Genomic DNA, 18,097 nt, shown 5'->3' on the forward strand with positions numbered 1-18,097 from the left:
TTAAGAGGGGTTTCCAACAACATTTTGTTTTGAGTGATGAAAGCAGTAGGGAGAGTAAAGGCTGAGCCAAGGTCAAGGTCTTATCCTCTTCCCATTTCAGGTCAGTCTGCATTCCTGTGGGAATGTAGCCCAAAAACAGTCGGAAATGAGCTCGCATCAAACAGGATTCTGACTTCTGCCTGTATGTATGCACAGAAAGAAGAAGAAAGTGTTTTCATGTTGTCTCCCATATCTGGCTTGAAGAGTTTGTTCAGGCCTGCCATGATTCTGTAACAGTGGATGTCAAACAACATCAGGATGTGCTACTGTACTATGTCTTATTACCATGCTGCTGTTGCCATGGTGTTATGGTCATCACTGAGGAGGGAAATAAAGGGCAGCTCAGTCAGGTCTCCAGGACAAAGAAATATAAACATCAACTCTCAAACTCTGTTTATGCTTAAACTGAGCTGCACAGCACAAAGAGGCGAGCCCGAAAAAACAAGCAGCACCAAAAGAACTAAAAGAGTGTCAATTAATTATATTATAACTATATTATTTCAATAATGCAATTATTTTGAAGTGTGATGACACTTGAAGCCTCTAACTCTTTTAATTTCTGACACTGAATAAACTACTTCCATGTAAACGAGCCATCATCACTGACTATATGTGAGCTATAAGACTATTACAGTACATCAAGTGACAACAGTTCACTAACATCTCATCTTCACTGTGCTATCGTACAGAAATACTAAATGAAGAGGTTTGTCATTCAGTAAATGTGCCTCCACTGAAGCTTTTGTCCATCTCTAGAGTAGAATATACGTCTTTATTGTGACGAAACTGTTTGTCTACTATTATTTATCTTTGGTGTGATGTGCAAGGCAATGAAACTTATAGCAGTTTGGCCGAATGCAAATTACTCAAGAAACCAGTAAAACTGGAGTTTAAAACACTGAATTTTGATGACAAGTAAAACTTCTTACTTGCTCATCTTATGTCATAGAGTAAAGATCCAATCGCTGCAGCCACTGGGAATCAAACCATCAACCTTCCAGTTGCGTAGATGACCTGCTCGATCTCTAAAATGAACTGTTTGATCACAGGTGTTCAAATAAAACCTCAAGTCTTCACTCTGAAGACTCAGTACTAATCCAGTCCTTCACACAGTATTCAAGCAATACTAAAACCAATGATGAGGATGTTTCAACTCTAGTCCAAGCTCTGCGTTTTTTCAGTCAAATAGTATGCAAAAGAGTGTTAAAGTAAGGTTAATGTAACATCAGCCACGGATGCAGGTGTGCATGCATGCAAACCCTGTGTGTTCCTGGGTTTGAGAGAGTCAACTGTTCTCAGGCTAAATGATGGAACCAAAGTTCAGCCTTAAGCCTGAAAACATGTTCCATGTGTTGGTATGATGATACTATCCTGGCATGGGCAAAATCTGGAGAGATATTGGTAAATCACAGTAACTCTATGAGCCAAATATCTTTAGTTTATGTAAGAAATGTATTCCTGTGGATTCATATAGTGTCCATTTATGTTTTTTCATTGTTATGTAATCTGCTGGTTCATTATGGGATAAATAAGGACGACATTACAGACAATTAACTAGTAGACTGCATGTAATAATTACACAATAGTCATGAGAGTGCCCCAGTTATTATCAACTATTATCCTCTGTTAATTCATACAATTTCATGGTGCTGTGTTAACTTCCTTTACCAGTGGATTTTGAGTAATCTAAAAATCAGAGACAATTCACTGGGAATGACTAACTCCAATAAGGACAAATTACTAAGAGGATGTGGTCTGCCGTGTTATCAAAAAGAGGGAAATGAGGTAGAAGGAAATGGAGGCAAATTGATTTTCTTTTTACCCCCATCATGGAGCGTGGAGCTGATGAAAAGCAAAGTGAGATAAGGACTTTACAGAAATGACTCAACACGTGCAAATATGAGCTTTCGGATGTTCCTCCTACTCCCTGCAGCCACGCTCTCCACAGTCATTAAAACCTCTCTCTCATTTACTATGTGATGAAGGGCTACTTACACCGACTTCAAGTGCTCGTCATTAACTCCTATTCCAAGTTTCGGACTCACATTTAAAAGGTTTTGGTTGGAAGTAATAAACTGACAAAAAAATTTTCTCCTTTGTTGAGCAGCAGGAGAATAAGGAAGACAACATGTCAGTCACATTTGTCAAATGATGTCAAGATTATTCTATAAAGTCTGAAATTAATCATTTCTTGAACAGATGGGATCATATTATGCATGAATTACTAAAATTCGCAGTATCACTGTTGAGGTTATTTTACAGCTTATGATTAAGAAGATGAAACATGGAATAACAGCAGTGCCATTATCTAGTTAGCTTGCCCTACATATCAGACAATCAACTGCCCTTCTACTTGTCTGTGCTCTATGGTGCTGAGTGCTACAAAAGATGACCGGAAGATTAGCACTGGACCAAACTGTTAGCTGAAACTTAAGCTTGTATCCAGCATTTCATATCAGATGTTGACAATCCCTACTGTCCCTTTTGGATATAATGAGTGCTTGTTACAACTATTCTTGGCTCACATTTAGCCAGAAAAATCAGTCTAGAACAACCTGCCTCTAGGGAGTGTATAAAACCAAAATACCTGTCATGTTACGGGGACTGTATGTAATTACCTCTGTGTAATTACCTCTGTGTAATTACCTCTTCTTATTAGCTTACAATAATCTATTAAAAATTCACCAGATCCGGTTTGCGCTTTGTGACACTTGCAATGTTGACCCATCACATTCAAATACAGTCACTGGGAAGGACATCTCCCTTTCAACTAATGGGGTCTTTGAGACCGGGCAATGCCAGAGGCAGAAGAGAAGTAATTGGCTTCTGTGTGCCTCAGCTCCTCAACTGAACTGCAGTCAGAGCTCTAACACATGAAAACTTGCATGAACATACTTACTTATAGTCAGCAGAGTAGACATGCTGACTATAGTCAGCATGACAATGAGCTGTCTAAATAACAACACCAGAAGCTGGTTATAAGCTAACAATATGCCAGCTAGTGTTAGGCTCAAATGTTCTTAAAATTATACTTTTCCGCAAAAACATTTTGATTGCATTCCCACATCGTATGAGTTTATCCAAGCATCAGAGTCCAACAAAGTAACATCCACTTCAAAGACAATTGTTGGTGTACAGGAGTTAACAAAGGCTAACAGCAGCTAACAGGAGTTAACAAAGACTAACAGCAGCTAACATGAGTTAATTTATTTAAAAAAGACTAACAGCGGCTAACAGGCGTTAACTCAGGCTAACAGCAGCTAACAGGAGTCAACTCAGGCTAACAGCAGCTAACATGAGTTAACTCAGGCTAACAGCAGTTAACATGAGTTAATTAAAAAAAGACTAACAGCAGCTAACATGAGTTAACTCAGGCTAACAGCAGCTAACCTGAGTTAACTCAGGCTAACAGCAGCTAACATGAGTTAATTTATTTTTTTTTTTAAAAAAGACTAACAGCAGCTAACAGGAGTTAACAAAGACTAACAGCAGCTAACATGAGTTAACAAAGACTAACAGCAGCTAACATGAGTTAATTTATTTTAAAAAAAAGACTAACAGCGGCTAACAGGCGTTAACTCAGGCTAACAGCAGCTAACAGGAGTTAACAAAGACTAACTGCAGCTAACAGGCGTTCACAAAGACTAACAGCAGTTAACAGGAGTTAACAAAGGCTAACAGCAGCCAGCAGGAGTAAACAAAGGCCAACAGCAGCTAACAGGAGTTAACAAAGGCTAACTGCAGCTAACAGGAGTTAACAAAGGCTAACTACGGCTAACAGGAGTTAACAAAGGTTAACTATGGCTAACAGGAGTTAACAAAGGCTAACAGCAGTGCGTACTGAAAGGTCAGGATATCCTGAATAAATTAATCTATGGCCGTCATTCATCAAAAGTGAGCTTCTGTGACTCACTGATCTGTATCGGACTCTCAAAGTTTTTACAGTCCCCTCCACCGTAAAGAAAGGCGAGTATTTCTCACTAACATTGTGAGCTGAGGTAAAAAGTCCCTATCTGTATAAGGCTGTCAACAGACAGAACTAAGGTTAAGGGATCATAATCAAATTAAAAACACATTGGTTAAGGGATCATAATCAAATTAAAAACACATTTTATGGACTGGCCGGCAGCAAACCTACAAACTGTCCAATTACACAAACCACTTCTAAGAATGTGTGAAAACAAATTCAAAAATAGTGGAAATTTTGTTTGTTTTTTTAATGTAGCACATTCCATTATACTCAAACTTCATGTGCTTAACATTGAAGCTGAAAAGATAAAAACCTGTGGAGATTTATAATGAAAACATTAAAATAAAACGTATGCACATACGGGCACACGGACACTGAGCTACTTAGTGTAAGGCTCTGATATGTAAAAACAACATTAATGAGGTAGACTGTCTCAGGGACACTGCTCTGAATTTAACTCCAACCCTTTTTCAACAATAACAAAGCAGCTGAAAACATGTTCTGTGCTTTGGTCCAAGTCACATCGTCAGTCACCGCTCAGGCGTAGTTAGTGGGGTAAAGGTCAGTGACAGTCATGGATGAAGCTGGACTGGAACTGAGCGGTTTAGTGAGCCACATGCTGGGTAAATATGTCCTTTTCTTAACCTGTAAATGCATTCTAGGCCACATACCAGTAATTCACTCCATTGTGAACCTTTAACCCACTGATGCTTCTCTTACTCAGCTACTATCTACTCTCTGACCCTCTCTTTTATAGGTATCAACAAAACATAGCAACGGCAATACAGCAAGGATAACAAAAATTCTCTGCAGAACACTTTCCAGGCAGTCACTCTCCAAACAGGAAGCTTTGCATAGGTTAATTCTCTGTGCAGAGCTGAAATCTAGGACATGCCTAATTGAAATTTATTAAGTAATTGCCTTTGTAGTGTGGAGACTGCATCAAAGAGGAGCAAGAGAAGAGGTTTTAAGCAATTATACACCTTATTAAAGGATATTAGTGTGAGGTTCATGTACGTCTGCATTTACAGTACAGTAATGTGCAGTCTTGGGCGACTCCTAATTGCATTTTACTGGGAAAATTGGAAACAGTGCAGCAGTTTATTGAAGTACATGCAAACATACACAGAAATACAGCATACAAGGCAAATACAGACTCAGCAAAATTTTAATGAGCTTGAAAGTCAATATTTGGTATTTAAAATATATTTATTCTTTAAAACAGCCTGAAATCTATTAGGAAATGTCATTTCTTTAAGCAGACTTCAGGAATACTTCTGCAGGCTTCTTGAAGTAGATTTTCTGTTCTCTACCAGGATGGTAGAGATGGTTTCACTAATGTTGAGGGCTGGGCTGTGAGGAAGCCAATCCACCACTATCCAAGTATGCTTCTTACAGCACTGGCAGAGTGTTTGGGATCAATACCATGATGAAAAACGAAGCCATTCCCAATCAGAGACTTTTAAGATGGCAGTGCATGGTGCATCAAAATCTGACCACCACCAACACCGATGGAGCCCTTAACCATGGCAGAGGCTTCTCTATGTTTTACAGATGGCTATAGAACAAGACCTGCTGCCTTTGCTTTTCCTGTTTCTTAAGAACATGACTTTCACATACTTCATCTGCTAAACATAGTTTGTTTTTTTAGGCCTGTCACTTCTTTTGTCCTCCAATTGTCCAGTTTTCACAGTTTTTTAGAGGACACACTGCACACGAACCAGCCTACCCTGGTACATTTTATGCCTTTGGACACTGACTGCTTCTTCACTTGTTTTCAGTCTTTGTAGTCGACCATGTTTCAGAGGAACGTTTGGTGAGCCTGACATGAATCCTTCAAGCATGAAAAAGGCAACTCATTTAAAAACGATGAACCATGTCTCCTAAAACTGTAGCAAAGAACTAATTTTAAATTGTATCTTCAGGCGACTGGTTACTAGCAGCTTATTGCAAACACAGATCATTTGTTCCAATATCTTCAGCTGAATCTCAGAGTGTCAAAGACAACACTGACTCCTTAGAAGCCAAATAGAAAGAAATGATGGGTGACTCAAGACTTTTGCACAGTACTGTATGTGTGTGAGTCTGTTTTGTTTTTTTCCATTTCCATTCTGAACAGCAGCACATTTAACATTTGCCACAGTTACCTCGATACAGCATTAAAAGTTTTATAAGATGAATTCTGAACAGATACAAACACAAAAATAGAAGAAAAAGAAAAAAAGCGCACATACAGCAAACTAATTATTGCCATTCCTGCACATTTCTGATACACTGAGTCGGTTTCACTGAGCAGTTTCAGTCTCTGCGACATATTTGTCATTTCTCTCATGAAAAACCTAAATGTGGGTCCTCTATCTTGCTGTGATACTAACAGTCTTTCAATTAGTTTCCAAAACAATATTGCAGAAATCAAAAAGCTGCTCACACCAACGATAGCTCTAAATGCATGTAGTTCTCATCTCCTCCAAATGCTTCAGAGTGAAAAACGCTCTTTGTTTTCTACATGACCTGAAACAATGAGCCAAATTACCAGCAGCATCTCTGCATCTATGACAGACAGAGAGGAGAGCGTGTCTGGAGTAATATGATCTATGTACTGTCTTAAAATGTACACGCCTATATCTGAGTTATATATACACTCTTCCTGCACCTCATCAGTTGCTTCTACATTCAGTTTATCCTCCCAGACACGTCTAATTCTACATGCATTCACTGGACATAGTTTCTCTAGAGTCTAATAGAAAAAGGAGACTTCTTACAGCTATCACTATTGAATTTGTTCATCATATGTCGTGTAAGAAGTCGTTTTCCATTATCCAACAGAGGCTTAAGAACCTAAGAAGCAATGCAAAATGCTGGAAATGCATCAGGAGAAAATGTTTGATTTCACATGAGTCGAGATAGATGCACAGTTAACGTTCAGTATAGCAGTCTCAAGCACCAGACTACAGACATCAGAAATATGCATAATGATATATTTGACGTTGGAATAAAAGGAGTCTTTTTTTCCTTCTGCTCTTTCGAGCCAACCCTTGTCTTTTGTACAAATGAGTAAAAGAATCAACAAAATAATCGCCTCCCTGTGGGAATCACACATTTGTACAAAAATAAATCATCATTTTAAATGTGACTCAAATATTATTTGCAAAAACCGAATGCAATTAGGCTTGCTAGTTGCACTGGACGGGGTGAATATATTCAATAAAAGCCATTGATTCCATTTAGGAAATGATCCACTTAGAACTTTTATGTGCTGTTTGAGGCTGTAATTAGTTTTTAAGCACTGTAACACGCCCCAGGGTGTATAAACAATAATGATCTCCAAGGAAGCATCAGCAGAAAATTTTTTGCCACAAGAAACCATGGCTGACTCCACTAACATTCAGTGGAATTCCTGCACTATGACCATGACCATGGCAAATACTGTCATCTCTTTAGACCTGCTGTTGCCTGGTGAAAATGTTGTCTGTGCCAGTGAACAAGGCAGAAAAGCTGCTTTGACAAAGATGGTGAGCATCTGATGTCACACAGGGAAAAACAAACAAACCAGTTTTCAGCAGTAAGAGCTGGAGGAAGGGAAAGGGATGAAAGAGTCCACACTTTTTCACGAGGTCTTACATCACTTTTCTTAAGAGGGGTAAAGTGGAAAAAATACTCATCCAGGTGGACTTGAACTATCTTGACTGCTCATCAGAAAGCCTGTGCAGTGTAAACGGTGGCAGATCGGATTAGACACAAGTCTTACAGCCGTGCTGGAGTGGTCTGCTTGTGACAGGGGCTGGACAGCTGATAAAGCTTCTTCAAAAACCTACAGCCCACTGGCCAGCATTGACTGACAGCTCAGATGGCTCTGCGCTTTAAGTGGCCAACACTCAAAGTACAGCCACTTAATTTTTCACAAACTGATTGTGAGGGCTGTCAGGAGTGAGAGCCTGCATCAGGTTGGATAGTGACTAGTAAGAGCAGATTTCTGTCCTTCAACAGCCGCGACAGCGTTTTCACTGCACGAGTGCAATGAAATGACTCAGTTTAATAGTCATCCGAGCGGGTAGTCCAACCCTCCATCCTCTTGCTGCCTGTCCTCCCTTCAAGAAAAGTGACACTTCAAAAGAAAAGGTTCTCAAAGCTGAGCGAGCTGGAAGTGTGCGGGAAAACAACAACAACATGAAAACATTTTCAAAGACATGCCGGCACAGGCTTGTCACACGGCATCCGGGGTTTCTGCCGAAGACAGGCTGGAGGAGGCGACAACATAAATGCACACAAGTCGTCAGGACGAGACAGGGTGGGTGGATGCATGCGGTTACTGCGCGAGTGTTTTGTCAAAGTGACTTACGGAGGACGGGGGCTGCAAGTTCACAAGAAAAACTAATTATGGTGCAATAAGAGGAGCATTGCTGGCTTCATGAAATCTGTTAGAGTTTGTCATTTACACATAGGTGACTTTTTTGCTGATGTTTGTCACAGTCATTCAGGCGTACCCACAGCAGCAACAGAGACAGACATCATGAGTTAAATGTAACAACATTTAGGTACCTCAGCCGTGTCCCTCTTTGGGTTTTTCTTTTTCCGTCTGACATTACTGAACAGGATAATGACCTGCAGGCCTCAAACCCAGGTGAGCTACAGCACCTCCCACCAATGTCTTCCTGATAACTAGGCAGACAGTGTTCTGTCTACAACTAGAGATCAAAGTGTTTTCATTGATGCTGTGGCACTATGGGGTGCATGACACAGACACACAGCTGATCAATTGGACTAGGTTGCACAGCAGCTAGCAGAACATGTTTTTCAGTCCAGCAAAAAGGGCACTTTCCCCCACAAATATGTGTGTACCTGAGAGCAGTCACAATAGTCTACAACGTTGTCTCTGGAAGAAATAGTTGGAATGTAGATAAGGCACTAACGTATTAAGAGCAATTACTGGAGGATGGGAAAAATCAAAACAAATATAGCGTGATATTGCAATAATTTGTGTGATGATATCGCATCGATATGAATTCAAATATGAACAGCGAGGGCTCGTCTCATGCACCATCACCCACAGACGACATTAGCTGACTGAACTTGCATCAAATCGGCTCAACCAAGAAACCCCAAAACTAAACTAAACAGTGGCTGCATGCACATTCTGCATGTTGTTACTAAATTTGTTACAATTAGTTACTAAATTGTTGCCCAAAGCTTGAGGAGCACGCTCACAACCACTTTTAATCGCACAGCAAACGCAAGTTGCCAGATTTCTGCAAAAAGCTGCAAAGAGATTGTTGAAGGTTTGCAAATAATTGCTGTCCAATTTATGAATGCAGACAGATTCCCAACATGCTGCCTTATTGCACAATTCGCGGGGACTCGACTCTGCTCAGTTCAAATGTAATAGTTAAATGTGTATGTATGTAGTCTATGTAGACAGCAACACATATGTGATATTTGATGATAATTTTTAAGACATAATTTGTTTTTAAACCATGTGGAAAATTACAATATGTTATTGTAATATTTAGCATATCATAAAATATAAAAAAATCCCAATAATTGTGATAACATTGTGTCTAGCGATTCCCTCCTAGAGCTGTTACTGCTACTTTGTTCAGACACTGCAGTTAAAAGTAAAAATGTAACCGTTTTATTTCACTAACTCGTTTTTGAAATGGCCATGAACTCAGTCTTAGCCCACTCTGTCTCTCTGAACATGTGTGTGAGACGGGGGCAGCTGGAGCACCACACACACACACACACACACACACACACACACACACACACACACACACACACACACACACACACACACACACACACACGCCTTACAAGAATTTGCACTTATAATGAAAGAGGATGAAAGAGGCTGAAAAAAGGCAAGTAAAACCTTTTCTGTTAAGCACAGATGTGAAAGTACGAAGTTCACAGTGAAGCTGTGCAGAGGTGTAAGGGCCTGCAGGGACGTCAACAGACATGCTGCTGTGCTAACATTGTGTCACACAATGCTGTAAAAACACATATATACAATAACACACAGCTTTGTGAAGGCCCTGTTACATCTAAATGTTTACACATTGTTGTCATGCGTGTTAAAAAGACACAAAGAGCGCAAAACAAGCCATTGAAAGTGGATTTGAGTTGATCCCCTTCTATAAACTGCCACTGTGACAGTGATAATTACCACCCCCACAACTGAGGCTCCCATCAGAATGGATTTAGCATCTTATCTGACAATCAGGACATTGCTTTTCTTCGAATCTCTTATTGGCTTAGCGGATAAGCTTATTAAGGGTGACCCGCAAAGCTGAGAGAGCTGAACGTGATATTTCATTTTCACTGCAGATTGAAAAGCATGCACGCTTGCCCCCATCTTGACACAATCAGGGCTTCTGTACAAATATTTACACAGATGCAAATACAACCAGGCCCAGAGATCTGCCATTACAGCTTTTACCTTGATGTCATTACACTTGGTTACTAGCTGACTAGAATAAGAGTTCAGTACAGGTAGGAGGACTGCTGCTGAATGATAGTACGAGCCCTCTGGCAGGCCTAAGGCACTGCTTTTCGGAGGATCTAGCCAGTGAGATGATTCATGGAGCCAGAGGCCAGTGCCCTGTGGTTGACTGGCTGCTCTGGTTTAAACTTCTCAAGGAGGCGTCCTTAACCCTTAGGGCTGGGCGCTCCTCTGCAGCCTACACAGCAGCTACTCCTAACAGCTGGGACAAACCCAAAGAGCACATCTCCTTTTTCACACGTTTCAGGTGTGACTAACAGAAGGCGATAATGTGAAGCAGTGACAGGCGCCTACTTTTTAAAATAAAATGTCAAACTGTCACAAAAACCTTATGGTACACATATTCAACTGCAAACATCCTGGATGGATTTTTTTTTACCTTTTTAGAGGAAAGCATCGTGAGACGTAAGACTATTTGCGTGTTTAAAAGATAATAACATGTTGAATCCACAGATTTCTTTTTAATTGTTCTGAAAGACCTGCTTATTTCCAAAAAACACAACCAGCAGTGTGATTTGCTCAAACACAGAAGGGGCTCATTATCCCCATTACACTACACTGTTATATGAGCCAGTATAACACCACGAGCAGCTGACAGCCTGTGATGCCAAAGATCGCACTTAATCCAGAGTTCATTTATTGTGCTGGAGGGATTTGCAAAAAGGATATCAAGGTGCAAACTATTAATGCTGAGATGAAAGTAATTACACGTGTTGTATTTTTGTGAGAACATCCTAAAAGCAAAAACGCGCATTAAAAAAAAATGACACAATCAAGTGTGAGAATTTGCTCGTTAAACAGAATTATTCTACACACACACTGTGGTGAGATATGGTGGCTACGTGCACACGCTCAACTGCTATGGTGCAAGATTGCAGTAGCATGAGTACGTACAGTGGTCCCTCGCTGTAACGCGGTTCACCTTTTGCTGATTTCTTTTGTGCAATTTTGCAGGGTTTTTTTTTAACAGCGCATTGTGTTCTGCGTCCTGATTGGCTGTAGACCATTGTCAATCTTGTGCCGTGTCTGCTGTACAGTACAGAATGTGTTCAGCTTGTCAAATTTACATAAATCTTCAGAGTCACACTGCTGTAAGTTTTCTCCCCAACAAACACAACAATGTCAATGAAACTTTTTGCACCGTCAAAGGCTCCTGCAGTAGCACCCAATTGCAGAGGAAGATGCTAACTATCACACAAAAAGTTGGACTTCTGGACACGCTAAAGGAAGGTAGAAGTTGCCGTATTTTTCAGATTATAAGGCGCATTAAGCGAAACAAAACAGTCAGAAAAGTCAAACTTTACTCATTCTTCTTGCTTCCTCTACTTCAGTACCATTGATGATTCATTAATGTTGAATTCTCTGGCAGCTGCTCTATTCTCATGTTCTGGACCTGAAAGCAGGGTTTGATCTTTGGTTTCATTCTATAATGCTGGACTTATTTTTCTACAAAGGTTTGAACTTTGAGAGTTTAAACAAGAGAGAAAAGTGTGAAAATGTTCGTGCCTGTCTGAGAAAAGTGTATAAAGTGTGTAGTGAGGGGTTTTCCAGCCTTAAAACATCTATATTAATTGTAAAAAATAAAGGTGACTACTTCTCGGATTTCACCTATCGCGGGTTATTTTTAGAATGTAACTCCTGTGATAAACATTTTCTCACACTACTGAGGGGTTTCCATGAATCAAACACTTTATAGTTAAATCTAAACTCCTGACTAATAAAAGCAAATCTTTGTCCCGTGAAAATCAGTGTTCATAATGATAATATTCCAAATTTAAGTTCCTTTTTTTTTAATTGAAGGATTACTGGGACAAACTTCAAACATATTTCTAATTGTACTGTTTTTGTAAAGATATTCATGGTGAACAGCTAACTTGGCTAATCTGCATGTAGCAATAACAGCTGATGGATTCTCAGCAAACTAACTCAGACAAACTTCTGCATCGTTCAAGCGTAAAAATCATTGTTCCTGATGTCTGAGAACAAACACAGACAGACAGACTGAGATGTGGGGGATTGGGGGGAGATGTCCAACCTAAGCCCTCCTTGCCCTCCCCCAAATCCCACCCCCACTTCTCGTCTTCCTATTCCCCAGCACCACAGACCAGATGGGCCTCACAGCGTGGCCCTCTGTTCACCACAGGCCACCACTCCAACATCAGTGAGCAGACCAGTGTCGTCAGAACAAACCCCCGGTCCCCCCACCACACACACACACACAGAAAACTTTTACATTGTTGCTCGAGCACAGAAAAGATGTCCGAGTCTGAATCCTGGTCCACAGTCACAAATTTGCCACTTCAATATTTACTAACAGGCAAAAATCAAAGACTTTCCTCAATTTAGTCAAAATCCATGCAGAGATCTCAGCTGGAGCACTTTTCCTTCCAGCTTGTGCGTTTTCTTTACTGGTGAAGTGGGTATATATATCTTTACATTTGAGTTTAAAACCAGTCTTTACAATAAGTAGTAACAATGCTTTAACATAAACTCTAACATTCAACGGTATCTCCTGACTTTTCAAAAGAAATGAATGGCTACCATTTATCAGCTGTTAACTGTGGAGCGTGTACGAGTGCAGGTCTCGCATTATAAAAACAGCAAACAAAGCACATTCACACAAAATATCCAGTAATAAATGCGAGCTCTTCTTCTGCACAGTTTGCTTGCTGTAATAAACCTTTATGATACACAAATATTACACACATAAAGAAGTTTTATACTTTATTTATACTGCACATTAGAGACAGATGGGGAATGCAGGGAGAGAGCAAGATTAAAATAATATGTTTGCTTGGATGTAGATTTAGCCTCTATTAACACACCCACACGCACACGCACACACGCACGCACGCACACACACGCACGCACACACACGCACGCACACACACACACACACACTGCCTTGAGCTAACTGACCACAGAAACAATGGTTAGTTCAACACTCCTTGACCTTAAAGGGCTATGATTACATTTTAACAGCTAAAGCCTGGAAGCCATTCTTTAGAAAAACAGGATCAGTAACTCAGTATGGCACAAGTGACAATTAAGCAAAAACAATCCCCCGAGGCAAAAGACAAAAAACAAACTGTGATATGATAAAGACAGAGGAGCGAGTCCTCATTGTGGTTTGTTACTGCGCTCTCATCCATCTCCACTGAAGCTTCCTCTATCTGGGCTCTTTCTTCACTGTGAGGCGATATGTCAGAGGCGCTTATAAACATTTCTCTATTTCCCCCCTTGAGCTCACAGTATCTCAGCTCAGTACATTGGGTCAGTGCCAGAGATCGAAAGCATTTGCTGCAATCTGCAAACTTGGCTGGAAGGGGAACAAAGAAGAAGAAAAAAAAGGGGGAAAAAAACACCTTTTGCTTTATTTAACATCAAATTTTTCGTCTTTCTTTCTCTCTCACTCTACTTAAAGTCAGAGGTAACAGAAGCACTTATAACAGCCACTCTCTTCAGACTGCAGGGACATTTAAACCTCTGACATTTAAAATTTTAACCTTGTGTTAGGACAAAGACTTAACATTTATTTATACTGAAGGCCAAAAACGACAGATCGTAGTTCCACTGCAGCTCGTTTTCCTCAAAGAGGACAAAAAGGGGTGGAGTAAGGCACAGATGATGATCTTTTCAATTATGCAGATGTCAGATTAGGTTGTTATTGAGCATCAAGGTGAACGGGTCGATCTGCATCTTAAAGGGAACAAAAAACTTTTTCAACACAGACGACTGTAGCGCTGTGCGTCACAGCTGCACGCCAGCCAGCGTATTGCATTATCCAAACCATCTGCAGTGTAATCGTTACAATCATTTAGGATATTTACTGAGATCGGAGTGTGCCATTGTAATTTGGAGAGCTCTCACCAGTGAAAACCTTGAATGCCTTGCAATTAACTCATTAGTGTTGCCACTATCAAGACAGAGCCATCGGGAAAGCGCGCTGTGGTGACGCACGCCGAGTTCGCCTGCATGTTCGCCTGCATGTCAGCTCACATGTGGGAGAAAATGTGGCACGCGTGTCTGAACGTGTCCGCAGACGCTGGCTGCTCAGAAGATCAGGACTGGACCTGATCGTCATTCTCCACTGAAACACACAATCACAGTCATAGCAACACAAAATCAATCAAACATTATTGTTTGCATATCTGTTATAGCTGCGGACTAGAAATTTGAACTTGATACCAAAGAAAATGCTCAGTACAATTATCACAGGGATGATTTTGACGTAATACCACAGAAGTTCTCCACAAAGTATTTAAGATGAAGCTCAGGGGTTTTATTGGTTTTACAGATTGAGGGTCATTACAGATTGATTAGGTAAATATATCTTAGACCCTTATCCTGGTGTCTATGCTAGCTATCACGGAGCGAAGCGACAGCTCGCCAGTCTATCGCATGGCTAACACTCACTTTCACACCTGTGGGTAATTTACAATCATCAATGAACCCAACCTGTGGGAGAAAGACCGAGTACCCAAAGAAAAGCGCCACAAACGCAGAAAGGTCCTGGTCAGGCGATCGAGTCCAACTCAGAGTCTTCATGCTGTGAAGCAACAGTGCTAACCGCTGCACCACCCTTGCTGCCAACATCGAGGAAATTTAATTATTAGAGACGAAGACCACTATCGAAAAATGACCAATGAATTTGTGCGATTCAGAGTGTGACGGCACAGTCGTGCTAAAATAAAGAAGCTCAGTATGAAACACTGAACCAGTCTGACCTCACAGCTGGCTGCAACAAAAGAAGAAACACTTTAATAAATGATTGCACAAATAGGAAAGTTAAAGTTCAACATCTGCAGCTCTTTACACCCTCAGCCATGAACTCTGATTCTGCTGCTCTGAATTTCACTCTTTGTTCCCTCAGATTACTTCTCCACACTCTGGTAATCTGGAGTAATCTGCTCTGCATGGCTGTTCAGCCTGCAAATATTATTCACCTTTTATTTAACTAAAGTGCACTAGCTGCTATGTTAACGATAAGAGATGACAACTGTGGCTGTAAATAATTACTAATAGCTAACTGCTAACATTAACATTGCACATGTTAACTTCAGTGTTATTGAAACAGGAGCTTTACTGATTTCTGGCATTCCTCCTAAAGCACTGATCAGCGTTATGAATGTTAACTACTTCAGCTGTGAGTGAGGGAGGAGCTGTGTGTCTGTCTGCAGTGGTGCTGTGTGAACATAGAGCACTGTCGGCATCCATACTGCTGTAAATGAGTATCTTCATTTGATATTAATATCCGAGTATAGATTTTTTTATAGACAACCGTAATAGCAACAATGTAGATTAGTCACAACAGGAAAGGACATGAAACAGTTACAACACCCTCCCAAAACAGGCTGTGAGAGCTGCACACATGATCTCAAAGTAACAGACTGAAGAGATCACCAGCTTTACATTACTCGCAGTGTACCATGTAAAATGAAAGCATACCATATATAACATATTTTTGACATTGTCAAAGGAAGTTATGTACATGTATTACTGAATATTTGCTGCCAGTTACGTTGGCACCAGCTCTGCTGTGTGTGTGTGTGCGCGCGCTCGTCTCCAAACAGCAGCGAAGGAGAAAACCGTGAAATGACATTACTCAAATGGAAGGCAACTCGTTATGTTCATTTAAGTGCAATAAAAGCTTCCCATCAGGTGTTAATCCATTTATTACAAGATGCAAGAGGGACAAATGAATCCTTTACTTTGAAAAAACACTAGCAGAGAAAAAAGTTACAGCATTTAAACTTCTGCAAATCCCCCTAAAACCAGACAGGTATGAGGCAATAAGAAGAAAAATAATGTGATGCAAGTGATGTAATGCAATTTGCTTATGTGATATCCACATGTGTGCAATGCACAGATTTTTGACCAACAGGTCGAAGTTGAAACATTGTCACTGCACAGTGTGCATTTAAGCAAACTGTGCGTATATGAAACAAACTGTGTGTATATGAAACAAACTGTGCGTATCCCTCGTGAAGCTCAGAAACACACTCTTGCATATTCAGCTCGACGCTGCTCTGTGTGTGTGACAGTGCTGTAAACTGTGCTCCTGCATCAGGGTGCCACAAATATTCACTGATGACCTCGTCACTTTGCTACACACAAAAACATGTTCTGAGTCATACATTAAACTACACCCACACCTCACAGGAGCTAGACTTCACACTTGTAGAGCGTTTGGACTTCTTTGATTTAACCATTAGAGGTGCAATGTTTTATCGAGGAACTTCCAAAAATCCTCGATACAAATTATTTACTTCAGTCATTTAATCTAACAGAAATCGATTTAGGAGAACACGTGTGAATAAAAAGTGTTAGAAAATTAAAAATGGGCCGTCCCACTTTTTTCACCAAAAAGGGGCGCATCGGTCAGACTCAGTCATATTTATTTCATGGCTTTAGTAACATTATGTTACAGATTTAGATCAATAAATTACATTGTATCAATTAAACTGTATTAATATTTTAAAATATAAAAGCTTTTTCCCCACCGCACAGATCAGTAAAAATTTACACGTGCCAGTAAAACTCTGAGCATCTGACAGCTGGACGCTGAATTAGCATTAATTATTAACATCGACACCATCAGAGGATCTATTTTCTGCTCAACAAGCATGACTTTAAAGCACAGGACAAACCTCAGTCCTTAAAATGTCGATATGCTTTTTGCATCCCAACTCTGCATGTTTGCCATTTGATTTTTTTGCTATTTGTTGTGAAATTTGTATTCCTTTATAAACTGCTTTCCACCAAAGTGTTCTAATATAGCAGCTATGCCATTTTTACAGATGTGTGAATTCCCATTAGACCTTTGGGCACTGCGCTTGGCCTTTTACTTTCAGACTGACTCATTGGTCAGGTTTATGCAATAAGAATAACTTGGTTAGTGTTAGGAACAGACTGTGGTTTTGGTTCAAATGCCACAGTGTAACAACAGCTGCTCCATTAAGCCCACAGCCATTCATCTCCAGAGCCTGGAAACAACCAGTTGTTGAGTGAAGTACTCATTTTATTTAAACTAAAGGAAACAAAAACTAAACAAGCATTTATAAGAAAACTGTTTTAATGATGTAAGCAACCTTCTACTCTTACTGGTTTCTTTGGTTTTTCGGGGTGGGGTGGGGGGATTAAACATTGGGATTACTCACCACCGTGTGTTTCTTGTTCAGGTGCTTCTTCTTTTTCCCTTGCGAGTGAGCCAAGCGGGGGTTGTTCTCCTGGTCTGAGGACTGGTGGTGGAAATTGTTCCTGCAGGGCTCCAGGCTCAGGCCATTGGGAACCCTAGAAGGGGTTTTCTTATGCAGGGATCCTGCCTGGTTGTCTCTGCCTTCCTGAGGCTTTAGCGCCATGTTCTTCTAGGAAGAAAACAGAACAAGACAAAGCTTTTATTAGAGTCAAAACAAGTATTTCATCTTCGTGCAAGCAATGTACTACAGACTGTATCAGCCAGACAACTGGCCTGTAAGAAGCCTGCAGTCACACCAACAATCAGCAGTTAAATGTGTTTGACTGAATTTTTATATCTATGAAAAGCTGCTCATTACACACTGCAGAGCTCAAAAATAGCTGAATACCTT

General features: G+C 40.4%; 1 protein-coding gene across 7 annotated transcripts in view; it reads right to left on the minus strand.

Annotated features, from left to right (window-relative positions):
* The window catches only part of auts2a (activator of transcription and developmental regulator AUTS2 a), a 322,613-nt gene that overhangs the window by 225,866 nt on the left and 78,650 nt on the right, over positions 1 to 18,097 (minus strand). For 5 of the 7 annotated variants that reach the window (XM_063485346.1, XM_063485345.1, XM_063485341.1 and 2 more), the window contains exon 3: positions 17,669 to 17,875. In XM_063485346.1, coding sequence (XP_063341416.1) covers positions 17,669 to 17,875 — 207 coding nt within the window. The remainder of the gene's footprint in view (positions 1 to 17,668; positions 17,876 to 18,097) is intronic. The other 2 variants (XM_063485344.1, XM_063485342.1) reach the window with 1 other exon arrangement.

The sequence above is a fragment of the Pelmatolapia mariae genome, linkage group LG10_11 (assembly GCF_036321145.2).
Source record: "Pelmatolapia mariae isolate MD_Pm_ZW linkage group LG10_11, Pm_UMD_F_2, whole genome shotgun sequence".
NCBI lineage: Eukaryota > Metazoa > Chordata > Actinopteri > Cichliformes > Cichlidae > Pelmatolapia > Pelmatolapia mariae.